Source organism: Strix uralensis, chromosome 2 (assembly GCF_047716275.1).
Source record: "Strix uralensis isolate ZFMK-TIS-50842 chromosome 2, bStrUra1, whole genome shotgun sequence".
Lineage (NCBI taxonomy): Eukaryota > Metazoa > Chordata > Aves > Strigiformes > Strigidae > Strix > Strix uralensis.
Genome location: NC_133973.1, coordinates 8,149,842 through 8,176,334, shown reverse-complemented (window position 1 = coordinate 8,176,334; position 26,493 = coordinate 8,149,842). Strand labels below are relative to the sequence as shown.

General features: G+C 51.0%; 3 protein-coding genes across 3 annotated transcripts; 2 read left to right on the top strand and 1 right to left on the bottom strand.

Moving 5' to 3' along the window:
- On the top strand, nt 1–8,857 carry LOC141937213 (solute carrier family 25 member 36-like). Its single transcript, XM_074854768.1, has 7 exons — nt 1–53; nt 5,178–5,354; nt 5,808–5,885; nt 6,206–6,306; nt 6,853–6,919; nt 7,094–7,377; nt 7,477–8,857. The coding sequence occupies exons 1-7, from the start codon at nt 13–15 to the stop codon at nt 7,674–7,676; spliced, it is 948 nt and encodes a 315-aa protein (XP_074710869.1). The 5' UTR covers nt 1–12; the 3' UTR covers nt 7,677–8,857.
- A 63-nt stretch (nt 8,858–8,920) lies between these two features.
- On the bottom strand, nt 8,921–24,102 carry CLSTN3 (calsyntenin 3). Its single transcript, XM_074854755.1, has 18 exons — nt 23,903–24,102; nt 21,136–21,258; nt 19,992–20,187; nt 19,302–19,510; nt 18,839–18,988; nt 18,004–18,189; nt 17,241–17,510; nt 16,863–16,975; nt 16,621–16,783; nt 15,740–15,796; nt 14,801–14,958; nt 14,470–14,618; nt 13,938–14,164; nt 12,661–12,831; nt 11,700–11,845; nt 11,434–11,569; nt 9,712–9,929; nt 8,921–9,627 (listed from the first exon to the last, which is right to left on the bottom strand). Exons 1-18 carry the CDS (start codon nt 23,994–23,996, stop codon nt 9,457–9,459), a joined length of 2,937 nt encoding a protein of 978 aa, XP_074710856.1. The 5' UTR covers nt 23,997–24,102; the 3' UTR covers nt 8,921–9,456.
- A 596-nt stretch (nt 24,103–24,698) lies between these two features.
- Nucleotides 24,699–26,493, top strand: RBP5 (retinol binding protein 5). Its single transcript, XM_074860861.1, has 4 exons — nt 24,699–24,947; nt 25,212–25,390; nt 25,858–25,959; nt 26,323–26,493. Exons 1-4 carry the CDS (start codon nt 24,875–24,877, stop codon nt 26,374–26,376), a joined length of 408 nt encoding a protein of 135 aa, XP_074716962.1. The 5' UTR covers nt 24,699–24,874; the 3' UTR covers nt 26,377–26,493.

The window sequence follows — 26,493 nt, the reverse complement described above, 5'->3', positions numbered from 1 at the left end:
AGAGCGCCGGCCATGCCGCAGCACAGCACCCTGCTCCATCTGCTCGCCGGAGGGTGAGTGGCCCCGCGTGGGGCGGCCGGGGCCCGCCGACCCCTGCCCCGGGGACACGCGGCCGCGAGCGGGCCCGAGGCTGCCCTGGGCGTGGGGCTTCGCCGGGCCCGCGGCCCGTCCTCCTGCCCCGGCTCGGCCGTGCCCCGCGGCTGCAGCGCCCCCTCCCCGGGGGGCGCCAGCTCCGTCTTCCGCCCCTGCTCTCCGCCAGGCCGGGGTCTCCCCGCGGCCTGCCCGCCCCTCAGGAGCGAGGCCTGCGGCGGCGGCCCGCACCGCCGCTCCCCTCGGGCCGCGGCCGCGTTTTGCGGCGGGGGCTGTGGGGCCGCCCGTCCCCTGGCAGCTGCCCAAGAGCCGGGGGAGAGGAGCCGCGGCCCTGCCCCACGCCAGGCCCTGATCGCGCCCCGCAATCCTGCCCCGCGCTTCCTCGGCGGGGCCGGGTTCAGGCGCGGGCGCTCTGGCGTGGCGCTGCTGTTGCTCGCCGGGGGGAGGGTGTGGAGCTGCCGTGTGGGGAGAAGGGGACCGTCCCTGCGAGCCACTGGCGCCTTCGCCCGGCGCTTCACCCAGCCTGAGCTTTAGCGGGGATGGGGGGAAAGGGAGGCGGCGTGTCGGAGGGGGGAATGAGGGGTGCGTGAGGCCTCTTCGGCGGAGCGGGTGGTGGAGCATCCTTGTCTCGGGGAGGGCAGCCAACCCTTTTGCATCATCGCGGGGCTGAGATTCCTCCTGCGTGTCTCCTCTAGCTTTAAATAGTGCTGCTGGTCCCGGCGAGTTTGGAGCACGGACCCCAGCAGCGCCTGGGAACTTGCAGTGTCGCTTCTCCTGCAGCGTTTCACCCTTCCTCTCTTTAAGAAACATCTATCATTTATGTATCAAAACAATGAGCTTTAAGTTTATGATGTCCTAAAGCAGAAGGTATTGTGGAGTTCGCTGCAGAACTCCCTTGCCTAGACAGCCACCTGATCCCTTTCTAAACTCCACCAGCCTGTTAGAGCCTGTGTGACAGTGAGGTCTGTGGTATAGCCTGTGCAATAAAGTACATAATTTAATTGCTCTTAATTAGTAAATTTCCATTTTTTTGCAGCTAATGCAGTCATTGTGCTATGTTGATATTTTCTTATATGTGCTTGCCCTCTCTCTTCCTAGCATTACTTGTATATGTTATATGTTACTCTCATTAATTTATCCTTTGAACTGCATCTTAGCCTTTCTTAATATAATTATTCATATTTCTTGGCTTTCTTCTTAAGCTTTTTCTCATCCTCATTTTCCACTTTGATTCCTGAAAAACTATGGGAGTTTGGCTAGCGACAGGAGCTTGCTAGTGGGAGCTTAGTCAGTCAGTATCCTGCCCTCGCCCATTAAGCAGTAATCCTTGAATTACAATTAATGAAAACCCAAGAGATGAATAAAAGATGAATAAGAAGTTTAGGTTATTGCTGCAGTATATAGTTAACATTATGGTTTTACCTAATGAAACAGATCTCCTTGGTGAAGGAACAGTTGTTCACTCGTATCTAGTATGAGAACTGGGGACCATCAAATGAAACTTGTGAGAGGTTTGTTCAAAACTAATGCAAGAACATAGCTCTTAACACAGTGTGCAGTTAAACTGTGGGACTCCTGGCCACAGGATATTAGAGGGTAAAAGCTTTTCATGTGTCCAGAAAGCATTTTAAAAAGATCAATGAAAGAGAATGTGCTGAAGGCTGTTAAATGCAAAGCAGCATTTCTGGCTGAGGAAATCCCTGAGCTGAAACTTGCAGGAAGCTGGGAGTGTTCTGGAGATGAGTATTTCTCCTACTCTTCAGTAGGTGATCTTTATTCACTGGTGTCCCAGGCAGGATCCTGGTTTAACTGCAGATTTGTCTGACCTAGCATTGCTATTCTTAAATGAAGATCTTCAGGCCATCTCAGTTTTTGGCTAGCCTAAGTAGGGGCTAAAATGTGAATTACCAGTAAACCTTGTCACCTCTGTGCATGTTCTCATACCCTTTTCAGAACATTGAAAAAAATGTTAACATGTTAAATGTTAATTTTGTATTTCTCTCAACTAATCCTCTTTTTCTGCCACCTCAAACTTTCCAGTTTTCCTTTTCAAATGTGGAAGCAGGATCTGGAGGCAAGTACTGTTTTCTGAAGTAAAATTACCTGCCTTTTTCAGTTATCTCTTTTTGCCGCTGCTTTGCTCTGGGAGTACATGTTGTACTGGTTGTCAGCTGCTCCTCTTCAGCATATTTTGCAGGAATTGCTTTTGTTCCTACTTCTAGGGTAATGACTTCAGGGTTTTGGTTTTTTTAAACCTGTCTGTTTAAGCCCAGCGTAAGGACCCTTGGTGACTGCCCAGTTCCATATGGTTTTTTGTTATTTGCCAGTCGTTGCAGCTTTGCTCAATACTGTGACAATCTTTGTCACCCATGGATTTTATCAGGAGTAAAATGTTACCTCCCATCAGAAAACTGCAAATTGTTAGGTCTAGTCTAGAAGTAATTGTCCTAGACTCTTGCTGGACAACTGCTGTTTGATTCTTTACTGACAGCTGATTTCAGGGCAGGAAAAGAGTGGGACTGATAATTGTTTCTCTTCTTTTTTGAGATTTTGTGGTGTGATTTTAATCCATTTAGCATCTATCCTGTAGACAGATTGCTAAGGCTCTAGATGTGTTTTTGTGAGATATGAAGCTCGCTTCTTGCAAAACTGATGTATGTTACGTCTTTGTAGGTGCTTTTGTGAATCCAGCTTTTGTTCAGTAAGTTCCATTAAAAAAAACAACAACGTAGCCCCCCCCCAGCATTGATGAGTACAAAGTGTCTTTTAAGTCTATGGCGATCTGATTCTGTAACTGTCTTCTGGCATGAATCTCAGGTCATATAACTGTATAACCTCAGCAGCATAAATTATTACAAATACACTTTTTTTTCAGTCCTGGTAGACTTTAGAACTCTTCTAGGCTAGTATATTTCCCCAGTCTTCTAACATTTCTTAAGTATTTAAACTTGTAGATATGAAGTCTCCCCAATCAGCTATTTTTGATATCCATGGCCATGTTTTTTTTGTGCCTGCTGATTTTAAAATGTTTGTTCCAACTAGATTTTGTTCAATTTTGCCTTCATTAGTATTGGAGTGAAAAATAGTTCATCTTGTTATGATGAGAATACGTAATTTTCCATTTCTCCTGAAACAGAAGAATTTTGGAGACCTATGCTTTTCATACATTTTGAGCAGCTGTATCGTCATGCAGCGTGTGATAAGACATCATAGTTGAGATTTCTTCTAGTTTTGAACAACCAGTACGCATTATTTCCTTAGCTTTGTTTAGTCAGTGTTCTTTGCTCCCTGAAAAATCCTCCTTAGTCTCGCCATTGAGCCATAGTGGCTCTCAGACTCTATTACTGCTGTTTAAATGACCACCAGGAGTAGCAATTTCTTTAACTCTTATTATTGCTTTTAAACTTCTTCTCTATTATCTATACATATCCATAGCTTGAGGAACTTGAACTCAGGAAACTTTTATGTATACTGGAAACGTGGGTTCAAATTCATATCCTGACCATGCTAGGGTAGGGACTTCTTGAAGAAATGAGCTATCATGAAAACATTACATAAAGTTGTGCCTCCTTATGCACTGTTGGAGAGAGAAGTCTTTAGGATACCAAGCAACTGCTTCTCGAAATGTTGTCCTCTTGTAGTGTTTGCTCAGCTTTTAGATAAGAAGTCAAAACTGCTCTGTTCAGACTTCTTGGACATCTTGATCTGTCACCACTGTACTCAATCTTCTCCTGAGCTGGAAACTACACTTTTGGTCAAGAAAACAACAGGCCTGTAAGTCTGGAGCCTGTTATCAGGCAAATTAGTAGAAACTGTGGTAAAGTACAGAACTGTTGGACCCCTGAATGATTATGGTCTACATGGGAAGAATCAACATGGCTTTTTAAAAAGGAGGCCCTGCCTTATGCGACTCCTGGATCGCTACGTAGGCTGTCTTGGTGTCTGTATTTGATCAGCTTGTTCATCCAGAGAACCTGAGCCAGGACGTTTACTGCTTTGCTTTGTGTCATCTTCTGAGCCTGAGCTAAGTTCTTCGGTCATGTTCCACCTGATCCAAGAGTCCCACCCCTCATCATATCAGGGATGTTGCTGCTGATCGGCTGCTCTGCAAGTCATCACTGCTTTAGATTTGCAAAGGGCTTGACAAAGCAGCAGGAGTATAATGGAGTAGCATAACTAGTTGCTAGTTGCTGGCATCATTAGCTGCATAACTAGCTGCCAGATTTTCAACTCCTGGACTTCATTGCAACAGGCATCCAGGCCTCTTTTTTTTTTTTTTTTTTTTTTTTCCTTTCCCTAACCTGCAGGCAATAATAAATGAAGCCCTAGGAGCAAAGGCTGTGAGAGCCAGAGTTGTCAGTCAAAGGATCCAAAGGGGCAGAAGCTGAGAACTGAACGTATTGGTTCTGACTCGTCCCTGGGCGACAGAAAGGGGAAAAGGGGGATATGTGTTATTTCAGTGTTCCTGAGGTGTGGCTAGACTGATTGATGGTGATGGTTCATGAGTTCCAAAAATAACTTCTGTGTGCTGAAGGTCAGGGTCCTCTTTCATTAAACAAGACAGGGTTGGGGTGAGCCTGGCTGTTGGCAGGAAATACAGATCTTGCTTACAGGGCCTTGCAAATGTGGGGCTGAACGGGTTATGGTTGAAGACCCAGACAGGCTGAGGGGTGGGAGAATTTTGTGCTGCCCCTCTCTGAGCCAGTGCTGCTGTGGGGAGGTGTGAGGCACGGTGCCCTGTGATCTCAGCAGAAGGCATTGCAGCGAGGTTGAGCAGCAGAAATGTTTGCTCTTGGAAATTCTGAATGCAAAGATCAGCAGCTTTGAGCTGAGGGACTGCTGAGTCCTTATGGACTTGGGACTGTTTGTCTCAAATACTGAGTGAGGTTTCAGAGTGAGGCTGCCAGGAGATGTCCCAAGCTAAGCCGTTATTACGTTAATCAATGTCAGAGCAGGAGGTCATGTGTGACGCAGGCTGGGGAACCTAACCTCCTCTCCTAGAGGGGAGAGGTTGTGGATGAGCAGGGTCAGAATTATTGCCCTGGGGTCATTCTTATGTGCGCTGTTATGCCCTTGTCATGCCCTAGATGTGGTGGCACAGCTGGAGCCATCCTGACCTGTCCTTTGGAAGTGGTGAAGACACGTCTGCAGTCATCCCAGCTGACACTGCGGCCTCTGTGTCTCTCAGAGGTGCAGCTGCCAGGGATGAGCGTGAGGCTGATGAACCCCACCCCACCATCTCCTGGAGTGCTCAAGTTGCTGAGGTGAGTAGGATAGGGCAGTGCATGTGTTAGCACCAGGGAGGTCAAGGTTTGGCCATTGGGTGGAGAAAGAGGGGTGGGGGGAGAGAGAGATGGAAGCTGAGGCTCTGGAAACCCCAAATGCAGTAGGAAGTTTCATCAGAGCACAGGTACATCTACTTCTCACAGTTGATCTGTGCTTTGAGACTACAAGGCAGCTTTTGGGACTGTGAGAAATTTCTCAGCTAGTGGTTTGATCAGACCCAGAGTGATAGTGTCAGCAAGAATAGGAAGAAATTACTGAAGGAAAGAGAAGTGGTTGAAGAGAAAATGAGAGTAGGGCAGAAAAAGGATAACACGGGAGGTGAAGAGAGGATGGTACAAGAAGTACTAAAGAACGAAGAAGGAGGAGGAACAGGAGAGCCCCCAGCTTAGTTATTCTGATGATTTCTCTGTTCATTTCCTTCCCTTCTGCAGGGCCATCCTTGAGAAGGAAGGCATGCGATCCCTGTTCCGAGGTCTGGGTCCAAACCTTGTTGGGGTTGCTCCTTCCCGGTGAGTGTTGCTCTCTGAGGACAGCTCATGCTGTACACTTTTTTTAAGACCTCCGTGACAGCTATTGCTCCACATTCTGAAAGCAGTCTGGGCCTTGTGCTCATTGTGCCACAGGACCCCTTCACACAGACATTTTCTGGACCTTCTGATCATAGTTGTAAGATAAGATGATTGCTGTGGGTCTAGTATAAATGGTATCTGATGTCACATTAGACAAACCTATGCTGGGAATAAGAGAAGTTGGAGTGAGACCCCACAGCAGTACTGTCTCTGCTCCTCGTAGGTGAGCTGTAACCTATTCTGTATTTCTTTCCAAACAGGGCTATATATTTTGCTGCCTATTCTGGTGTTAAGGAGAGACTCAATGCTGTCCTTGTACCGGAGTCCAAGAAAGTACACATGCTATCAGCAGCCTGTGCAGGTGAGCCTCTTCTGTCGCAGATCAGAGCCAAGGGGTCCTTCTGTCTGTAAGTGTAAATGGGTTTCATCCTTCCCCTTTGCTGCTCCCATCAGTCCTGCTCTCTCTTCTGAAGTTTTCTCCCTTCTTGCCTGGACCAGTGAGTTCCTTGGGTAACCAAAATGTTTTCTCACTCTTTGTTCTTCTTAGGCTCATCTCTTTAAGTCGTGGATCTAGTCTTTACCCCTTCAGCTGCTATCAGGAAAAGAGCTCCATTCAGCTGTCAGAAGGAGAAGGCAGTGTGTAATGTAGACCATTCACAGGATCATTTCTCTAACAAAATCTTCCACTCTTGCAAGTTTAGCCCATTGTTTCCTGCCCCTTTTAAATACCAGGGCCTGTAGGAGGGTTATGTCAGCGGCAGAGGAGCTAATTACCACCAGACATTCTCAAATTGCAAACACCTGCGGTTTGCCAAGCAGAATTCAGAGAGCTGATGGATCAGCACCTCTTTACAAACTGTCAGCCTGATCCTGGTGCTCATGGCTGCCTTTCTCTTCTGTTCTCCAGGCATTACCTCTTCCACGCTCACCAACCCTATCTGGTTAGTGAAAACCAGGATGCAGCTGGAAGCCAGGTAATTCCGTGTCAAATCAGGACTGGTTTGGGGGTGGGGGTCTGTGACTTAGTATCCTAAGTCCAGAACGTAGGTCTTCAAGGCGTGCTGGGGAAGAGCCATACGGTTGTGTTCACGGCAGCGTTTTAGGTCAGTGGAGCAGTGTGCTGTTCTCACCCCCCCTCCTCTTCACAGGGCGAAGGGGGAGATGGCGAGCAACGCTCTCCAGTGTGCCATGCACGTGTACCGCACTGAAGGCCTTTGTGGGTTTTACCGCGGTATCACCGCCTCCTACGCTGGAGTGTCAGAGACCATCATCCACTTTGTCATCTACGAAGCGCTGAAACAGCAGCTGAGGAACAGCCATCATTCCCTTTCCCCACCACTCACACTGTCAACGAACAGCCACGATTTCTTTGGACTAATGGGAGCTGCTGCTGTCTCCAAAACGTGTGCTTCATGCATCGCGTATCCACACGGTGAGTGGGTCCACTCTCCTTCCCTCTGTGCCCCTTGATGGGAGATGCTGTGCCTGTAGGATCAATCTACTAATACCACTTCCCTTTTTGTCTCTCCAGAGGTCATTCGGACACGGTTGCGAGAAGAAGGGTCACGATACCGTTCCTTTATACAGACACTGCAGCTTGTGGTCCGTGAAGAGGGACCCTTGGCTTTGTACCGAGGGCTCCTGGCTCACTTGATCCGCCAGATCCCAAACACAGCTATCATGATGGCTACCTACGAACTCATTGTACACCTGGCCTCTTCCACCTTGTAAGCACACTGTAGCACCTGGCTGAGACTCGGTCTTTTTCCATCCTCTGAGAGGTGGTGCTTTTTATTGCATATCAGAACTGGTCAGGCATAGCATTCTCAGGACATAAGACTATTTTGTGCAAAGTTTTTGGCTCCCGTGTGCACAATGTAGGCTTTCCAGAGACTTGAATTATTCCGGTGCTTCAAGATGTCAGGGCACTGGTTTGACAGTGCCTGCTGTAAGCTCCCTGTATGAAATAAGGGCATGGAACTTACTGGGAAGGAGACAAAGAAGAAAACATAAGAGTATCTTAGACAGCCTCAGCGTATTCACTACTTTTGGACCCAGTAACAACCATACATGGGCATAGTTGGACATGAAGACAGGCTAGAGCTGAGACATCTGAGAGAACTGCAGCAAGCAGAGATCTTGTGCTGAGGCCTTTCACACCCTCAGAGCAGCTCTTCCACTCTCACCTACTGTGCTGCCTTCCTGCCAACAGGGATTTCTCAACCCTGGCTGCCAGCAAATGTCCTATCGCAGAATCTTCTTTTGGGTCCTTAACATGTTGCAGCCACTGCCCTGAGACGTGTCAGGCAGCTGACAGCCTCTTTTTGTCTGGCAGGGTCTAAATAATCAGACCAGTTAGATCAAGGGAAGAAGCACAGCCTGCTGTGAAGCACTACCCTAACAGCTCATGGTACTGGGCTCATAGCTGTGCTTTGCCAGTATCTGTTTTGTTTCCATCCCCTCTAGAAAGAGGAGGACACCTCCTTCCCTTAGAAGTGCTGAGGCTGCTCTACAAGCTGGCATCCCTGGTGTGAAAAATACTGTTATGCTGATAAAGTGGATCATGTGAAAAGATGGATGGAGCTGAGGGTTTGGCCTGTTTCTGTTGATGATACACTAAGTGTATGGAAAGAGCCTTTTTTTTTTTCTGTTATCAAGAATTCAGTGTGCTGCATGTGTTACACTTGCCTGTGACAGGCTGGCGTGCCTTCTGTTCCTCTGGGTTCCTAGCCCCCTGTCCTGGGGAAGGCTACATTGTGTTTACAAAGAGTATTTTGACTCTCAAAAGGGCGGGTGTAGTAGGGGTGATGTGTTTTTCTTGTTCCAACACACACACTAAAAAATGTAACCCTTCCCCTAGATGAGGCAGTAATTTCAGTAAATACATGCTCTGGACAATCTCCTGTCTCACATTAGAGGCTACACTGACTCTTTCTTTCCCTGATTGTTGTGAAAAACTGCAAAAGCCCTGAACATTTTATTTGAAATCCATTTATTTTAAAATCCACTTTGTTTCCTTATCCTTCTTACCTTCATTCATTTAGTTTAGGACTATCGACAATTTTACAAAGCGACACAAGCTGCAGTGGGGTTTTTTTTGCATGAAACGAGAATAAACCTCAAACAACAACATTGAAAAAATATACAATATATATATATAATATCTGGGAAGGGGTGGTTGTGAGAGACCCCACTCTAAGCCCTATAGCTGGCTCCTTCCAAATTTCTGTTCTTTCCAAGCCCCTCCTTCCTCATCATAGTTTGACCTGTGCCGCTGGCGTGTGCAGGTGCCCTCACACGTGTTTCTAGAGAGCCAGATGGGGGGGTCAGCAATGTGGGGAATGTCCACAATGAGGATGGCAGAAGATGAAGGACCAGGGGAGGCAGAAATGACAAATGAGGGAGGAGCACGTGTGTACATGGTGAGGAAAGGAAGAAGTTAAAAGTAAGACACCTCCTCCTTCCAGCCATATGTTTTGGGGGGATCCATCGGACTGGTGTTTTAAAGCTCCTAGTAGCAGTGAGAGCCGTTGCTTTTGCCGATGATGTGTCGGTCATCCACGTCATTGCTGTCCAGGGAGTCCGATGTCTCCGAGTCGGTGCTGTCGTCTTCGTCCTCCATGCCCTCGGTAGCTCTGCCCTCGCCGCTTTCTCCTGCCCTCTCCTGGCAGCTCTGGTAGGACTGGGGGGGTGAGACATGGGGTGAGGGGAAGGATCTGGCAGCCCAGCTGCCTGCCCAGCCCCGGCTACTGAGGCTGCTCCTCACCTCCATGGGGTTGACAATGATGGTGAGGGCTGAGTCGTCCCAGAACATGTCGCTCTCTTTGCCTCTGGTGCTCGTGTGCCCCCCGTCAGCAGCCCCAGGGACTTCTTGCCCCATTCCCCGCCGGTGCAGGGAGTGGATGCGCAGGATGCCCAGGATCACCATGAGTGCCAGGAAGCCCACACACACCACGATGATGACAGTGGCAGCGCTGGGGACCACTGTGAAGAAAGAAAATGAGAAGGTATGGTTAAGAGTCTGTCACAAAAACATGCATTTCCAACCTGACCTGCAGGAACTGAGGTTTGTGGGCAGAGCTTGGGTTTTTGGTCTAGGCAGGAACACGTCCTGACTTTTCTGCTCCCCTGGGCACAGGCAGCTCCTGCCTTCAGCTGCTGTCTCTTCACTTAAGGCCTGCGTGGTCTTCCAGGATGCCTAGGTCCAGGCGTCCTCGGATGTCAGCCTAGCCTGTAGACTCTGCACATCTTTACAGAAATCACCAGGACATGTTGCACAGCAGCCATTTGTATCCCCCTCTTGGGAGGAAGAACCGTATGCTGGGGAGGGCCTCTAAGGGCACGAGGATGACTTTCAGAGGGTGTGATTTCTGTGCAAGCAGTGGAGAAGCCAAAAAAAATCTGCTTTGCACATGAGGCAGAGGTGAGGGCTATGATGGCCTTCTAATGAGTGCCACAGTCAAAGCTTGGCTTTTCCACAGGAGAAAGCTTGAAATTAATCAAAGACCCTTAGCCCAACTCTCACCCCTTTGTTCTAGGCCTGTAGGCCGAGCCTTGACTCCCCAGATAACCCCCTTCCCTACAAAATCTATCCAGGCCTCCATGGATTTGTTCTGGGTGATTCCATTCAGCAGGGACTTTTCATTTTCTACTGCGATGAGGCAGAGCTGGGGAAGGGAGCGGCAAAGGCTGGTTTTTGGTGCTCTCCTAGCACATACCTGGGCTGCCCCTGCAGTGGCTCAGTGCCAGCTGCAGGACTGGACCAGCCTGGAATCAGCTGCTGCAGGAAGCCACAGCAAAAGCTGGCGCCAAAGGTGTTTTTCCATGTTCCCTACAACAGGGGACCAAAACCAACACAGGGTCCTCTGTAACAGTCCTAGAGCTTTCACAGCCCAGGAGGAGCCAGCTGGACTGCAGCCACACTTGTGGCACAGGGCTGCCAGCACAAACCAACAAATCTCATCTCTAGCCTAGCTTTCAGGCTTCTCTCCCTTCTGTTTTGGGGACAACAATCCTCCTCTTGTCTGTGTGGTGCCGTCTATATTTTTCTGCTTTGCTGGCCACCTCCTAGTCCCATCTCTGTTTTTTTAGAGCAGTGGCAGTCTTGATTCTCTTGTTTCTCTCCTGCTGTTGAAGCTTCTTTCTGAAATTACAGTACCCAAGCCTCCATAGCACTCTTGCAAGGTGCACAAATGAAATCGTACCAGCTTACAGTTGTTCTTTTAAATCAGGTGTAGATTTCAGACTGCTTTTACATCAAGAAAACAACACACCAGAAGAGGATTGTTGCACCAAGCTCTAAAACACAATTTGACACAGACTGCAGTCGATTTGCTAATGACAAGTGGGACAGGACAGTATAATAAGAACTTGACAACATGGGTATAGAGAGTCTGAAAGGAATCCTCTGCTATAGGTTCTACCAGGGTATCAGAAAATCAGCATCCTGACTTAAAGGAATAAGCCCGAAGGATATAGCGTTACATACTTGGGTTTTTATGGGTGCTTGCCAAACTGTGCCCGGATAGCTCTGGGGGTAAATGATGGCCTCGGTGCATGAACTGCTGGGAACTCAGAATATGGTTAGGATGAGCAGCTCGGTTCATGTTGTGGAGGACATTCACCTGCAGAAAGACCAGAGTGAGAGAGACTCAGCCCTGTGTTCATGGTACATTCTGCATTGTGTGCATTCCCATCCACTACGTCCTCTCCACGCGTGCACAAGCACTATATGTGCATGTACTGATCTTGTACCTCAACAGTAAACTCGTTGCTGGAGTAGCGTCCGTTCATCTCAGTGCAGGACAGGTGAAACTTCCTTTCATAAAGAGCAGCGCCGTGGTTGATGTGGTATGAGACCTGGCGTAGTATTTCCTCGTAAACTGCAATGCTCTCCACACCTGGGACAAGAAGAGAGAATTGGTGTGGGGGGAGACTCGCTCTTAGGAAGTATTTCTTTCCAGAAGGGGTTGTTGAGCGTTGGAATGGGCTGCCCAGGGCAGGGGTGGAGTCCCCATCCCTGGAGGGGTTGAAGAGTCGGGTTGACCCAGCGCTGAGGGATCTGGTGGAGTTGAGAACGGTCAGTGTGAGGTTCATGGTTGGACTGGAGGAGCGTCAAGGTCTTTTCCAACCGAGATGATTCTGTGATTCTGGGAGGAAGCTCCTGCTTCAAACTCATCTGGCATCATAACCCTGTAGCAACTAGGAGCCGTAGATGAATCCAAGGCAATGCTGGGCTCATTCATTTTAGGAAGGGAGCAGAGATAGAGCTGGCTGCAAAGGACCTGATGAAATCCCTGCCTGCACTGCTAAAACAAGTGGAAGGGAAGGAACGATCAAGAGCAACAGCCCTGTTAAGTTCTGGAGTACAATAGTGTTGTACCAGTCCACAACCCCTGGGATGTGCTGTCCCCCAGTCATGTCACACAATATGCTGCTGGCACCTGAGAACACCAAACCCCACGGAGTAAGTCAGAAGGAGTGATACAAGCCTGGGTGGGAGCTCAGACACCATGCCCTAGTACTGTGTGCTGGAGCCACCTCCCCAGGGAAACGGCCTGGGACTTCCAAAAGTTCAACAAATGGTTACACCTCAGTCTCACAAAGTACGCCTACACATCTCTAATTAGCACTGGGTCACGTGCTTCTCCCAGCAATGCCTGACAGGCAGTGAGAAAGGTGTGATCAGACCGCTGTGACCAAGGGCAGGACATACCTGTGATGGTCAGGTACGCAGAGGTGTTAACAAGCTCCAGGCCCCGCTGCTGCAGCAGTGCCCCATCCAGGAGCAGGTACTCCCTCTCTGGGTCCAGGTCATCTCCTACCAGTGAGATCTCGCAGCCGTCCAGGTTGTGCACAATCTCATCTGACATTCGTGTGTCTGTCACTGAGATGCAAACGGAAAGAAGACAGGGCCAGGAAGCCAGTCAGCCATCAGGGAAGGCAGGAGCTGCTCAGACTGGTACTCACTTACTCCAAAGTGCTCACATCATATGTAATGACTTCTCTTTCTCTGGCTAGCACTGACCTTCAGTAAAATCACTGTCAGTCTAATTACTTGTTGGAGGAGTTCCCCTGGTTCTAATGACATTATTTATGCACATAATAAAGTCACTTTATTTTGGAACAACATACTGTTATCAGACTGGCTCATGATAACACATCTTGGCTGTAAGGACTCTGTTGACAATGACAATGTGCAAATTAGGAACAACTCTATCACACATTCCCAGACCCTGAGTGCTTTTGAAAGCTTTCCCCTGTCTCACAGCTGCTGGTTACCATGGTTGAGATCTTATCTTCTTTAAAACAGCAACCACATTCAATGACTAACTGCTTTCAGCAGGGCTAAGACCAACCTGCTCTAAGTCAAGAAACTCATCATTGTGTGAAGAAAGGCAAAGCTACTAAACAGAAAACTGTGAGCAAAAAATCCCATTACCAGAAGAGATACGAAAGAAGTGAAAGGACACGTAAAGCATAGAGTGCAAAGAAATAATCTGAGGATGATGGAGAAAAATTGAGGGACAAGATCTTATAGGGTGTGAGGAAACTGACTGGGGAATTCACAGGAATAAGTGGTGCAGGAAGAGATGGGACGGGGTGAGAAATAAGGAAAGCGGGAGAGAGGGAAGCAGGAGGAGATTGAGTAAGTGCAGAAGTGGAGAGGGTAACAGGCTGGACATCCATCCAGTGCTGGCTTCAATAAAGGGAAATGTAGGCAAAATGTAAAAGGGATTAGGAATAAGCAGCCTGGGAAAGGAGGAGGAGAGAGTGAGGCAAAGGAAATGGGTGGATAAAAAAAGTCCAGGGAGGAGCAGAAAGGGATAAGAGCCGATTAGCCTACATATTGACAGACAATGTGCCTTGCTCCTATATTTGTAAACTCTCTCCTATTTCGGGTGTATTGAGGGGCTCTACTTCTCTGCAGGACAGCAACTCTTGGAGGTGTTCCCAGTTTGTCTCTTCTGCCTCGCCCTGTACTCCACTCACCGGTACCGTGCCAATTCTCATCCTTCTTGGCCTCCACCTGGTGAGAAATAGAGCAGGTGATCTGAAGGTTGGGGAACAGGGGAACCCCATCAGGAGCCTCAAAGTCAGATGCAGGATGAGCAAAGTGGGCATCGCCACTCAACAGGATCTGGGGGGCATCAGGCTGTAGCACCACCACATAACCTTCCACATCAGGAATGGAGACACAGGACTCTTCACTGAAACACCTGAAGGAGAGCAGTACAAAGCATCAGTTGGCCCAAGCTTCCACCAGCAACACTGTAAAAGAACACCTCCTACCCATTACTGCCAGTGAAGGGAATATCCTTTTCCTGGTAGTCTTCCATTTGGATATTGGATACTTTAATATTTATTTTCAGGAAGACTTTTACCACTTTTGAGACCATCAATTAGAATTAAAATACAGGGTGAGGGAGTGCAATTTTAGTCAAAAGAGAGGTAACCCTCTTGCTGAACTTAGCCAGAGGTGCTGCTCACCCATGCGTGCACTCACTCACAAGTGTCCACTCACTTGACAGTAGTGGTGAGTCTGAGTGGCCGGACTCCAGGGGTAGCAAAGCGCAGTGAATTCATGTAGGCCACGTGCTGTATTGCATGGTTGAAGGTTTCCACATCATCACCCTCCAAGGTGAGCAGGGACTGAGAGGGGTTCACATGAACCTAGGGGTGGAAGAGAAGAAAATACTCAGGGTTCCTTGGCAAATGCCAAGAGTCGAGGCTAAGAGAGACACAAAGGAGAAAGGTGGGAAGTTGTCTGAGGTGGGGGAGCAGGCAAAGTCCTGGGAAGCAAGGCTGGGGAGAGGAGTGGAGGAGACCCATGCAAGCTGGGCAGATGGGCATACCTTCATCCCTTTTCCCAGACTGTCGAAGTCACTGTAATCAAGACCCTCACGGCAGGCATAGAGGCATTCAATAACCTCCCGGCTCTCCAAGCTACCAGGGCGCACAGTGAAGCCAGCCAAGTAACCATGGAAGTAGTGGTGTATCGACAGAGGATCTCCTGAGGGAAACATGGGAGGTGAAGGGTGTGAGAGACACGGCGAGGAAGAGAGCAAAAATGACAAAAGCAACACTGTGAGGGACATACAGATGTTAAGGGAGGTAGGGAGAGACAGAGAGGGTTGCACGGGGCACGGAAAAGCCAAGACAACAAAAGCAACAGTGTGAGGGACATACAGATGTTAAGGGAGGTAGAGAGAGACAGAGGGGTGCACAGGACATGGAAAAGCAAAGACAACAAGAAGACAGGGGATGCTGAAGTAAGGAAATGACATTTTTTTTAATTCCAGATGGTGGAAAGTGAGAAAAACAAACCAACAGAAAGACTAGGGCAGTGAACAGTGGGTAGCGTAGAGAAGTTTCTGCCAAACTGCTGAATGCCAGCTGGAAACAATTTCTTCTCCCCTTCTCACTCTGCTTCCTGTGAGGGCTTTTAAAAGAAACTGTATGCTCCATAGATAGTTAGGGATGAGGTGACATCTCCTGATGTCTCTAATGGTTGTTGTGTTCTTCAGAGACCAATTTTAATGATCAGGCATGAGGATTCTTTCTCCACATGAAAAGCATACTCCATCTCTCAAAGCAGACTGTAGACCTCCTATCAGCCTTTTCATGCTCCACAGATTATCAAGGACCAATCTGCCAGATAAGGGTTTCCCTCCCAGGATGGTGGGAGGAGGCAGGACAGGATTAGGGGAGCTGTATGAGGAAGGCACCATGCAAGAAGTAGTAGTCATGCACGGTGAAGAGAGGAAAAGAAGCATCCTCTTTCTTTTCCCTACCTTGTACAGTGTCAGTGGAGTTCTCGTTTTCTTTGATTTTCTCTTTGTTTTTCTCTTCTGCAAAAGGAGAACATTCAGACAAGCAAAAAAAGCATTGGAAGAGAGTAGTTACAGGGTCAGGCAAGTATCTATACAAGCACCTGTACTGGCCAGTCCAAAAGAACAGCTCTGGAGTCATGTGCCAAGCAGTGCACCCTTCAACCCCCGAGACCCTCTGCCCTCCAACCCTCTGCCGAAGGAGGGCAGAGACCCTCTCATGAAGGGCATGGTGAGACTGTAGGATCTGTAACTGATACAAGGGAGAAAGTATAGGGTTTTTTTCCTCCTTTCCCAATGATATCAGTTTTGGGAATTAATTGCTTCCCATTTATGGAATGTGGTCCTAGCCATGTTTGCAACAAGCCATGTTCTCAACATCCATTCAAAACTCAGATGGTTCCAGGAGGGTGTCCCAAGCTGATTAATATTTGTTTGTTGCAAAAGGCCAGTTGAGAGCACAGAGCTGTGGGAGAAGCAAGATTTGATCTTGCTAGAAATTTCCGCTGGAGTGAAGGCAAGCAGCTGGCAAATTCTGTCCTGCTTCAGTCTTGCAGGAGAACTGAAAGACCTGGGAAATGCAGCCTTACATCTCCACAGAACAGGTTTTAATCTGGTAATGGCTTAACTATGTTCCTAACCTGAGCTATTGTTACTGTGGCCTGTTTGCGTGGTCCATAAGGAAGGAAGGAGCCATGTCGGCTTTGGTGCCAAGGAGGCAAGATGGATGCAACGTCGTTTGCATCAGTTAGTACTGGGTGGTGTTTCTTCTACCTCTTCTGGCTCTCCCTCCACTCCCTCATTTCCCATATGGGAAGAGCACGGTTCAGGGAGTGGGCACTCACCGGTCCAGCAGGCTCCAATCATGAGCGAGGGCTCCTGCCGCGGGGGGTGAATGAGGCCATTGTCATGGATGAGGGCAGGGTCGTAGGAGACACCATCCACATAGAGCGTGACGGTGGGGAACTCCAGGTTGAGGGCATAATGGTGCCACTCATCATCGCAGACCTACGGCAGACAGCAGAGGAAGGGATCAGCGACGGGCAGAAGGAGGAAGGACACGGGGAAGAGGCAAACGCTTCCTCACCTGCTCAAGCTTCCAGAGGAATTTCACAGGCCTTGCACTTTCCAGCAACGGCCAGTAGAGAAAAGCAATCCGGCAGCCATGCACAGCCAGAGAGTAATGCGAGTAGCCATCCTCTGCCAGGGACAAGCACAGGAGTTACATATCCCACCTCGGAGCAGTCTCACTAGCCAGAGCACAAGTTAGTCTGCAAGACTGGTGCTCAGCACCGCACGCTCACAGCGGGCTTCACTGGTCCCAGAAAAAGTGACACCTGAAGAAGCTGTGTTCCCAAGGAGGGACCCCTGCCCACATGAGAGATTTCCCCCTGGACAAACAATCCCTTCTAACAAGTTAGAGGTGGTGGGCAGAAGTGTCACCACTCCAGGAAAAGTGTCTCACCACTCTGCACTGTACTGCAGATGACCATCTCCTCTTCCCGCCTGCCTTTGCCAGGCACCACCGCGTGCTTCATCCACACAGACAAGGTGAAGTGGTCACTCAGCCCCTCGTGGGCGTTCAGCCCATTCACCACAGGCACCTGGGCAGCCTGGCTGCCGTTGAACCAGTAGATGAGGCTGCTGTCCTGGCTGTAGTGCACCGACAGCCGCGCGGTCCAGTTCGCCATGGGGCTAGGCACCGGCAGCAGGTCAATCTCTCCTGAGGCAGCACCTACCGAGAAGGGAAGGAGTCAGGAATGTCAGCACCAGAGAATTCTGACACAGGAGTCAGAGAATAAAGACCCTGAGAACTGGGGAACAGATGGGCAGGGTGCTAGAGGGCGTTTTATAATGTCCCAGACCGCAGGGAAAGGAGGAGTTGCCTACAGGCCTTCTCCTGTCTGGAGGATGGTGACTTTTCCATCTGTGCCGAGGGAAGTCCCACAGACTCTGCGTACTGGGGCAACGCACAGAAACCTCTGGCTCCCCAGCAAGGAAAGCACAGGGAGCCTCTTGTAAATACAGGCAGGGTGCCCACCGCTCCTCGATGAAGCATATGAGCTGGGCGTTCCCCCAGCCCCACGGACTACAGCAGAGGTGAGGGATGTGTACCCCAGCATCGCTGCTGTGCGAGGCACAGAGCTGCCACCACTGCGAACCCCTCCAGGGGAAGGGGCAGGGTGCTGTGCCACAGCTGCCCTCAGACCAGGAAAGAATCGATTCACCACAGAGTTTGCGTAGCGACTTCTCGGAGTAGTTATCCCGGTCGCAGCCCTTGGCCACGTGGTTTGTCTGCAGCTCCACCGTGGCCTGAATGTTCCAGAGGGGCTCATCGCAGGTCTCCAGGTGAATGCTGGGGAAGAGCGCGAGGCTGCCTGCACCTGGGGTGTACTCAATCCTCTTGTTCCAGCCTAACGAAGAAGAGTGAAAGAGAGAGGGTTAGGTCTTCCCAAGGACCCAAGGCCAGAACATTTGGCACACACACAAGCAGCATCTATGGACTAGCCCAGAAACAGAGATTTTTGGCCCTTTCCATGTTGAAAAGACAACTTTATGCAGCTGGCATCAGTGCAAGGGAAGACTTCCTACAAGTACAGAGTCCAAATTCTCATCTTCTACAGCTAGTACCAGTGTAGCATCTCTCCTTGGATTGTCAACCTCTTATCAGGCAGAACAGATATTTAGCTGTGTTGACTTCCCCTTAATTCTGTTGACTAAGGTGAACCTGTCGGCATGCAACACCTCTGGAGAAGCCAAACATCCTCAAGATGAGCAGCCCCAAAACCAATCGACATTGAATATAGTCTGCAAGCCTCATCAAATACACAGTAGTTCACAGTAATGCAAGGAATGATTTTCCAATGTTAGAATCGTTTTTTGGTGGCTTTGCAACAGACTTAGATGTCTGCTGCATCCCCTTAGATGGGACTGATGGTTGGTGCCAGAACTGAACCCTATGTATGGGCATACAAATTCGTATGCGTATATACAAACATTTGCATAGAGTAGTAGTTCAGCAAAAGCAAAGGAAAGACATAACTGTGTTTGGAGGTCTCATACCCTGCCAGCTGGGCTTGCAGGTGGGTTTCACCTGGATTTCCACTTCAGCATCATCAGAAGCCCGCTTCTTCCCACAGTCATAGGCTGTCACTGTGAATTTGTAGAGCCGATCTCCACTGTACTGCAGTTTCTCCGTGTTCTCGATGTTCCCTGGTTAGCAGAACAAAGAGATCAAGGGAGAGGAAAGACAGTGTCCTCAAAGATGTTCCTTCTAGAAACCACTCTTATTTTTGATCAGCTACAAAAACAACCAAAAAGGGGTTGACTCCCCCCCCCACCAGTGCCACTCTGAAACAAGCTATAGCATCCCACAAAATGGCTGCTGCCTCTCAGCACCAGGAGAGACGTATCAGCTGTGCTAGAAAATTCATATAACACAGCTCTGCCAGCAAATGGGACTGGCAGAGAGGGAGCAAAGCAGGAAAGGGGGAGTGATGTGCTCACGGTAGGTGCGAATTCTTACCGTCATTGTCAATCAGAAAGGGAATATTGGGGGTCAGGATCTCATAGTAGCAGATCTGGCTGTACTGTGGTGAGCAGTCTCCATCAATGGCCTCTACACGCAAGATGCGGTCATACAGCTTTCCCTCAGTCACTGCCACACGGTACAACTTCTCCACAAAGACGGGAGCAAACTCATTCACATCGTTTACTCGAACGTGCACTGTGGCCCTGATGCAGAGAGACATCAGTAAGAACTGATCAGCTGATTAAGAACCATACACCAGCTAAATTTCAGTGTAAGTCACTCCCCTAAAGTGCACCAGTCTGATTTCCAGCTGTCAAAATCAAGGTTAGGGGAAGAGACCTTGGTTTCAACACAGCAATGCTGGCACACAGGAGCTTGGACAATGATTTCCCACCCCAAAGAAAGAGCAATAGGAACGATAACATAATCTGGACCTCCCGCCTATATGCAGCAACATAAAACACCACCCTTAGACACAGCTGTCAAGCAGCTCTCATTTCTAGTGTATTCACTCATGTGACTCAGTGAACATTTCTCTTTGGATCTTATTAACACGTTAAGTTACAGTATCAGGGCTAGAGAAAAATACTTCTGGCTAAAGGAAGCATTCCCACAGCAATTTCCATCTGCATTCCTGTGACAGATCACATTTTGTAACACGCAGCAATGACTGCAGGGACTTACTTGTGTGATTTCTTGGTATTTACTCCATCAGGTCCCTCTCCACAGTCATAAGCCTGGATGGTGAATGTGTGCTCCTTATGTGCCTCACAATCCACTGGTTCCTTGGCCCGGATCAGCCCCTCACCTGTAGCTTTGTCCAGGATCACAGCTTCAAAAGGTACCCCTGCCCCATGGATCCTAAAGCCACAGATTTCACCTGGTACCCACAAAGGCAGAGAGGAGAGAAAGAAGAGGACTGAAGAGAGCACATTACGCCCCCTTGCTTCCCTCTCCCATATTTTCTTCCCTTCTAACCTACACTCTCCTTTCTCCCCCATTATCACTTCTCATTTGGAGCAATTTTTTGTTCTCTAGGAGTTCCTCCTGCCATCTCTTACAGCCATTAACGGTGCAGATTGCCCTCTACAGGAGACTGCTCCTAAGGCAAGGAGTCTTGACCAGCATCAAGAAAGATTAAAGCTTACAAGGCTCCAGCTGGATTCAGTGCTACACAGCCACAGCACTGAGGGAGCACCTTATTTCTCCTCTGCATCCCTCAGGAAGGCAAAACAGGCCATATATAGATAGACAGCCAAAGCATGAAGCTCCACGATGTCTCATCCACCCACCCACGCAGGATGTGCACAGTACCGCAGGGAACTGCGGATAGGGTCACCTAAATCCTAAAGTTCAGCTCACAGGGACCACTTTTCCTCTCCCAAAGCTGAGGGAGGAAAGCTCCAGGCATGGCCGAAGCAAGCACCAGGAATACAACCCTTGTAAAGCCTCGTCTGAGGCTTCGGGGATTTGTGCTTACTGTGAGGGGATGTAGCACTGCCAACGAAGTGTGCCCTACCAGCTTTCTCCAGCGCTCACAGACACAGAGCTGTGCATGTGATCTTTGGAAATAGCAGAACTGCGTCAAAAAGTAGCTGGCTCCACCCTCAATTTCTCTCCCTAAGGGAAACAGCTCACAGCATCCTAAATCAAGCTGTGCCCAAATTGCCTGAAGACTTCACTGAGGACCTCCTCCGGAACAAGGTTTGGAGGTGATCATTTCCTGGAGAGAGCTAGAATCCAGTGCAGGGACAAATGTCACTCCGTCTCTGCCTCTTTGGAAGTCTCTCCCTGCCTCCCACCCTGCCCAGAGCTGTCACCCACCTACCTGCATAGCGCAGCGGAGCATCTTTGTCCAGGGCGAATAGTGGTGGGTTGAGCAGGACTGTGTTGTCATTCTCCATGACAATGCCCTGATACTCAGCTTCGATCCAGGGTTTGTGCTTGTTTGCTGAGATGGATTTGTGGTAAGGGATAGAGCACAGGAGTGTATTAGCCACCAGTGACAGATGCAGTAGGACAAGAGCAGAATATCATCCAGTGGCAGGTAACAACCACCCCTCCCCACCTTCTTTTCTGGAAAAAAAGAAGTCTAAAATAGGCTGGGAGGAAGAAGTTATCTTTCTTTAGTTCTACTCTATATGGCTCTTGGGAGACCTCATCAGAAACAATGTGTTCCTTCTGGCCTCCTCATTACTATCTTATTAGAAATAAGTGGACAGGCATCTGGGTGTCCAGGAAGGCTGGAACAGTTAAAAAAAATAAAATTAAGAGGCAGAAGTAGCCTGATTCTGGAGACAGATTCCAAATGCTAAATCTCACTGAAGCCATAATTAAAGGATCCAGGATACATCTTCCCTTGGGATGTCCCCAGGGGACAAGTCTTGCCTGCAGATGTTATCACTTATGCCTCGCATCCTCGAGACTAAGGCCCAGGATCTACACACATGTACCCAGGTACACTTTCAGTCACTCAACCTGCACATATAACGACCTACTCTGAGAGCCCCTTGCTCCTTCCTTCCCCAGTCCATGGCGAGCACCATATTCCCTTGGCCCCTCCTTGCTCATCCCGTTGGCTGGAGCCCAGCCAGTCTTGGCATGGAGGCAGCAGCCAGCAGGAGGCTCTGAAAAATGTCACAGGCCCAGAAATAGCAAATTAATCTTTATCGCACAGGCTCCAGGGCAGGGAAAGGGAGAAATAAAGGGGGTGGGGGGGGAGGGAAGGGGAGGGAAGAGGGAGGTAAAATCATTACAAATTAAAAACCCCTCCCCCATGCCCACTCCCTGCCAAATGGGCCTCAGAGATTACATTACATGGCCTAGTTACAACCACCCATTCCTAGATAATCCCCCACTCTCCCACCCCCTGGAGAGCAAGATTTATTACAACCAAGCAATACTTTGAGCACAGCATGGCTGAGAGCTGGTGGGGAGTAGGATACCGAGTCTTTCCCCTCAAGGGCACGACTCCCGATATGTGAATTCATCCTCTGCAGCACAGAACCCTCTGAAATCATGGCGTGATGTGTTCCCTCAAGAGGGATGGCACCCCTTACCACCAAGCCCTTCTGGAAATGGGGGCCAGGGGCTGCTGCTGGAGCTGGGGGGTGGGCAGCGGACAGGGTGACAGGTCAGAGCGGGGACGCACCGGCAGGGCCGAGCGGGCAGCCCCAGCCTGGCGTAGAAGCGGAGAGCGTGGGTTGGCGTTCCTCCCTCACCGTAGTGATTAAGATTATAAAGCATTGCGTAGGAAATCCAGAGAAACATCCACCCTGCTCAGTATGCAGGTGGAATCCTCCCTCTGTGCAAGTGCCTGTGTTTCACCCCACCCCTCCATTGCCCCCACCAGATTCCACTCTGTGACAGCTCCAGTGCATGCACCGCACCACCGAGGTGGGAATCCGTAGCTACAAATGCCAAATGTGCCCTGTTGCTGAGGTAACAAGCTGGTGGTAGAGAGAGAAATCCTTTGCTGCATCCACCTGCAACTTGGGAATCACCAATCTGATTTCTCAGGAAATGAGTTCCTGGAGATTAGAAAAACATTTTGCAACTATTTTTAGGCTAGAGACTCTTACCAGCTTCAAGAAATCTCCTGTAAATCTAAAATAATTTGCCAAAGGTGGGTAGATGTTTCAGAGTGTAAATTCACAAAGAGAGAAAATCCAGAGTGTAAGGGGCCTTGCCTCGCCGCTGGGCCCCTTGGCACCGGAGCAGTACAAATAAACGCCCCTGCCAACATCAGCATACACAGCTCCGCATCGCGCTCACCCTCTAGCCCTACCTCTTCCGAAGCACAGAAAGCACCCCAAGGTGTCACAGTCCCTAACGACCCCCGAGTCCCTCGCGTGTGTTTTCAGATTCTCCCACCCTGTCAGATTATCGATGCGCTGGTTCCCCTTGGGTGAGTTTCTCACGCCTGTCTCTACAGCCACAGATCTAGAAACCTACATCTTTCTCCATTGCTCTGCGTGTTCAAAGAACATCTGCATTCAGAATGTTACTGCTGTAGCATTGGGTTGTGGTTTTTTTTTACATATTTAGCACATAAAATACTGTTTTATATAAGCAACCTGCATAGTTAACACATAACGGTACAGTAATTCCTATTGGCAGATTGTAGATGGATGAACAAGAACTGGAAGATGGAATTAGGGGATGTGTTTTGGGGAACCACAGGGGTCTGTGGAGAAGCAACACATTCTCTCTCACACACCGAGGGAGGGAAGAAAAGCAAAATCCACACAGAGACAACTGAAACAAAAGCAAGAGAAGCGGGTGGAAAAGGGGAAAGACGGTGGGAAAAAGGGTGGAAAAGAGAGGAAAGCACGGAGAAAAAAGCGGTGGCAGGAGGCAGATGGAGAAAGTAGAGAGAAGGGCTGGGACGAGGGCGCCCGGAGGGGCAACGGGAGCCGGAGCCGCCGGGGACCGCGGACATCCCCGATAAAACCGAGCGGGATGAAGGCGACGGGCAGCGCGGAGCCGCACCGCCGCCGCGGGGGCGGATGGACGAGCCCCGCCGCGACCGGAGGGTCCCAGCGAAGGGCCCCGCCGCCGCCCGGCACCGGCACCGGCCCCGTGCCCGCGCTCACCTTTGTTGGAGGCGCCGGCGGGCAGCGCGGCGCAGAGGCAGAGCAGAGGCAGGAGGACGGCGGCGGCGACGGCGCGGGGCCGAGGGTCGCCCATCGCGGTGGCGAGTCCCGGCCCGCCCGGGGCTACTGACCGGGCCCTGCCCACGCCCTCGCTCCCGCGGCGGCGGCGGCAGCGCGCGGGGACGGCGCGGTACCTCCGCCAGCGCGGCCCCGCCCCGCCACTGCAGCATGACGTCACGGGCGCGGCGGGGGCCGGTTCGGGGCCGGTAGCCAATGGCGAGGGGCCGCCGCGCCAGGTGCGGCGGGGGGGGGGGACACGGGTACGCGGTGCGGTGCGGCCGCTGTTTTCCTTCTCACTGCAATCCGGGAGAGGGGCGAGGGCTCGGGGGCGGGGTGCGGCGGGGCCTGGCCTGGCCTTTGCGGGGGGCTTCAAAACCGTGGAAGCGTCCTCGCAGGCGCTGGGGGATGCGGGAGGGGATGGGGCGGTGGGGGCGTGGGTGCCGGGACCCGCCTCCGGAGCCCGCCGCCGTCCAGCCGTCGCCGGGTCTCCTCGACGGCTTGGCCGGGCCGGGGCACCGCTGTGAAGAAGCTCGCAGCTACCGGCCCCACGGTGTGAGAAAGGGCCGGCGGGGTGGGGGGGGCTGTGATGGCGCTGGTTGGCAGCCGAGAGTTTAACCCAAGCAGCCCCCGAAGAGGCGGAGGGTGAGGAGGTGCCCTGCTGCTCTCACGCCCCCGCCCCCGAGCCGAGGTGGAGGCGCTGGAAGCGGGGGCAGGCCCTGCCTTTTCCGCACCCCCCGACGCGGGGACTCTTACTGCGGCGGGTAGTCCGGGAGCCGGGCTGCCCCCCAGACCTCCACCCACCGCGGGGAGGGCACCGGCCCGCCCGGCGAGCGAGCTGGGTCCCAGCCCCGCGCCTCTCCCGCTCCTTGCCCGCTCTCCTCCGCGCAGCCGGCCCCGTCCCTCCGCCCCGGGATGCCTCCCAACCTCACCGGCTACTACCGCTTCGTCTCCCAGGAGAACATGGACAATTACTTGCGCGCTTTAGGTAACTCCCGCCTCCTCAACCCGCTCCTTCCTCCCCTTTCGCTCCGTTCTGTCTCCAAAAATGTCAGAAATCGGGAAGGGGAGGAAGGGGTTTGGGAACCCCCTGGTCCTTCTGTCTGTGCTCATCACTTTTGTGCTGTGGTGGAAGTGGGGAGGAGATATCACGGCTGGGGCTCCCTGGCCAAAAGCGGAGGAGCTCCGCGGAGATGCTGCTAGAGGGGGTGCCCAGGTCGCCCACAGATCTCCCCTCCCTCTCATCCTCCAGATATCAATGTGGTCCTGCGAAAACTGGTTTGCCTCCTGAAGCCCGATAAAGAGATCATCCACACGGGAGATCACATGGTCATCCGCACCATCACCTCCCTGCGGGACTATGTTATGGATTTTGACCTGGGAGTCCAGTTTGAGGAAGACCTGGGACCCGTGGATGGACGCAAGTGCCAGGTGAGAAGCCCAAATGGTGGGTGCAGTTTGGCATCGGACGGGGCTACACTAGAAGTTCAGGGACTTGATTAGCTTTTGTTTCATGAACCACATGAGAGCCCAGCCCCAGAGTTGGCGTGCCCCAGCAGGTCCAGGAATAAGTGGTTCTGCAAGTAAATCACTCACAGCAAAGGGTATGAGCACCAACAGCCAGAAACCCAGTGCTTTGGGACCCAGAGGGTGCTATCCTCTGGAGCAAAGCCCTGAAAAGACAGAACGTCAGCCCACTTGGCAGTAGCACTTGGAAGCCAGAGGGTCATTCACCTCCCATGGAGAGCATCAGTCCCAACGAGGCACCAGAGACACCAGATCAGGGACTGCATTTGAAAATGTGTCTGAGAGGAACAGTCTGTCATCGCTGGAAATCTGTATTGCCAGCACCCTCTTGTCTTGGGACCGTGTCTTCCCCTCTCCTGCTTTCTTTTCAGACAACCGTCTCCTGGGAGGGGGATCAGCTGGTGTGTGAGCAGCTAGGAGAGAAGAGGAACCGAGGCTGGAGGCACTGGCTGGAGGGGGACCAGCTGCATCTGGTGAGGAGGGGTCTGGCGCAGCGTGCTAAATCCCAGTCACAGTGAGCTGGGGGGGGGACACACACACCCAGTGCGGGCGCTGCGGGCTGTGAGCCAGCTTCGCAGCTTCCTTCCAGTTCCTCTAAGACTTCAGCCCCGGCTCCTCGGGGGCAGCCAGCACTTCACACAAACATCCGCCTCCAGGGTTTAAAAGTTAACACAGCTCAACAAAGGCGCTGGCCCTTCCCTGCCCCGCAGCCTGACCCACCGGGCCTTTGGAAGGGTCGGGAAGGGGCAGCAGCATGGGGCTATGACTCCAGCCAGCACCGGGAGGGCAGGCAGGGATCCAGCCTAACCTCCTCTTGCGCCCCTCCTTTTTCCCAGCGCATGACCGCTGAAGATGAGGTCTGTGTCCAGGTTTTCCAGAAAGTGAAGTGAGCGCTCCACCGGATGGATGCCCAGACGGGACCCCCCCTGCTCCTGAGTGCAAACTGCCCAGGATTGAAAAAGAAACAAGACCCGAGGGAGCCGAGCCCCCCCGCCCCCCCCCCCCGA

What these genes read in the sequence shown, in the direction of transcription:
- CLSTN3 (XM_074854755.1), bottom strand. Translation starts at nt 23,996, where the DNA reads ATGGGCGACCCTCGGCCCCGCGCCGTCGCCGCCGCCGTCCTCCTGCCT. An exon ending in CGCCGGCGCCTCCAACAAAG is followed by an intron (nt 21,259 to 23,902) that starts GTGAGCGCGGGC and finishes AATCCATCTCAG; the next exon opens with CAAACAAGCACAAACCCTGG. An exon ending in AGACTCACCACTACTGTCAA is followed by an intron (nt 14,165 to 14,469) that starts GTGAGTGGACAC and finishes GCTCTCCTTCAG; the next exon opens with GTGTTTCAGTGAAGAGTCCT.
- RBP5 (XM_074860861.1), top strand. Translation starts at nt 24,875, where the DNA reads ATGCCTCCCAACCTCACCGGCTACTACCGCTTCGTCTCCCAGGAGAAC. An exon ending in CAATTACTTGCGCGCTTTAG is followed by an intron (nt 24,948 to 25,211) that starts GTAACTCCCGCC and finishes CTCATCCTCCAG; the next exon opens with ATATCAATGTGGTCCTGCGA. An exon ending in TGGATGGACGCAAGTGCCAG is followed by an intron (nt 25,391 to 25,857) that starts GTGAGAAGCCCA and finishes CTTTCTTTTCAG; the next exon opens with ACAACCGTCTCCTGGGAGGG.
- LOC141937213 (XM_074854768.1), top strand. Translation starts at nt 13, where the DNA reads ATGCCGCAGCACAGCACCCTGCTCCATCTGCTCGCCGGAGG. An exon ending in GCTATCAGCAGCCTGTGCAG is followed by an intron (nt 6,307 to 6,852) that starts GTGAGCCTCTTC and finishes TCTGTTCTCCAG; the next exon opens with GCATTACCTCTTCCACGCTC. An exon ending in ATGCATCGCGTATCCACACG is followed by an intron (nt 7,378 to 7,476) that starts GTGAGTGGGTCC and finishes TTGTCTCTCCAG; the next exon opens with AGGTCATTCGGACACGGTTG.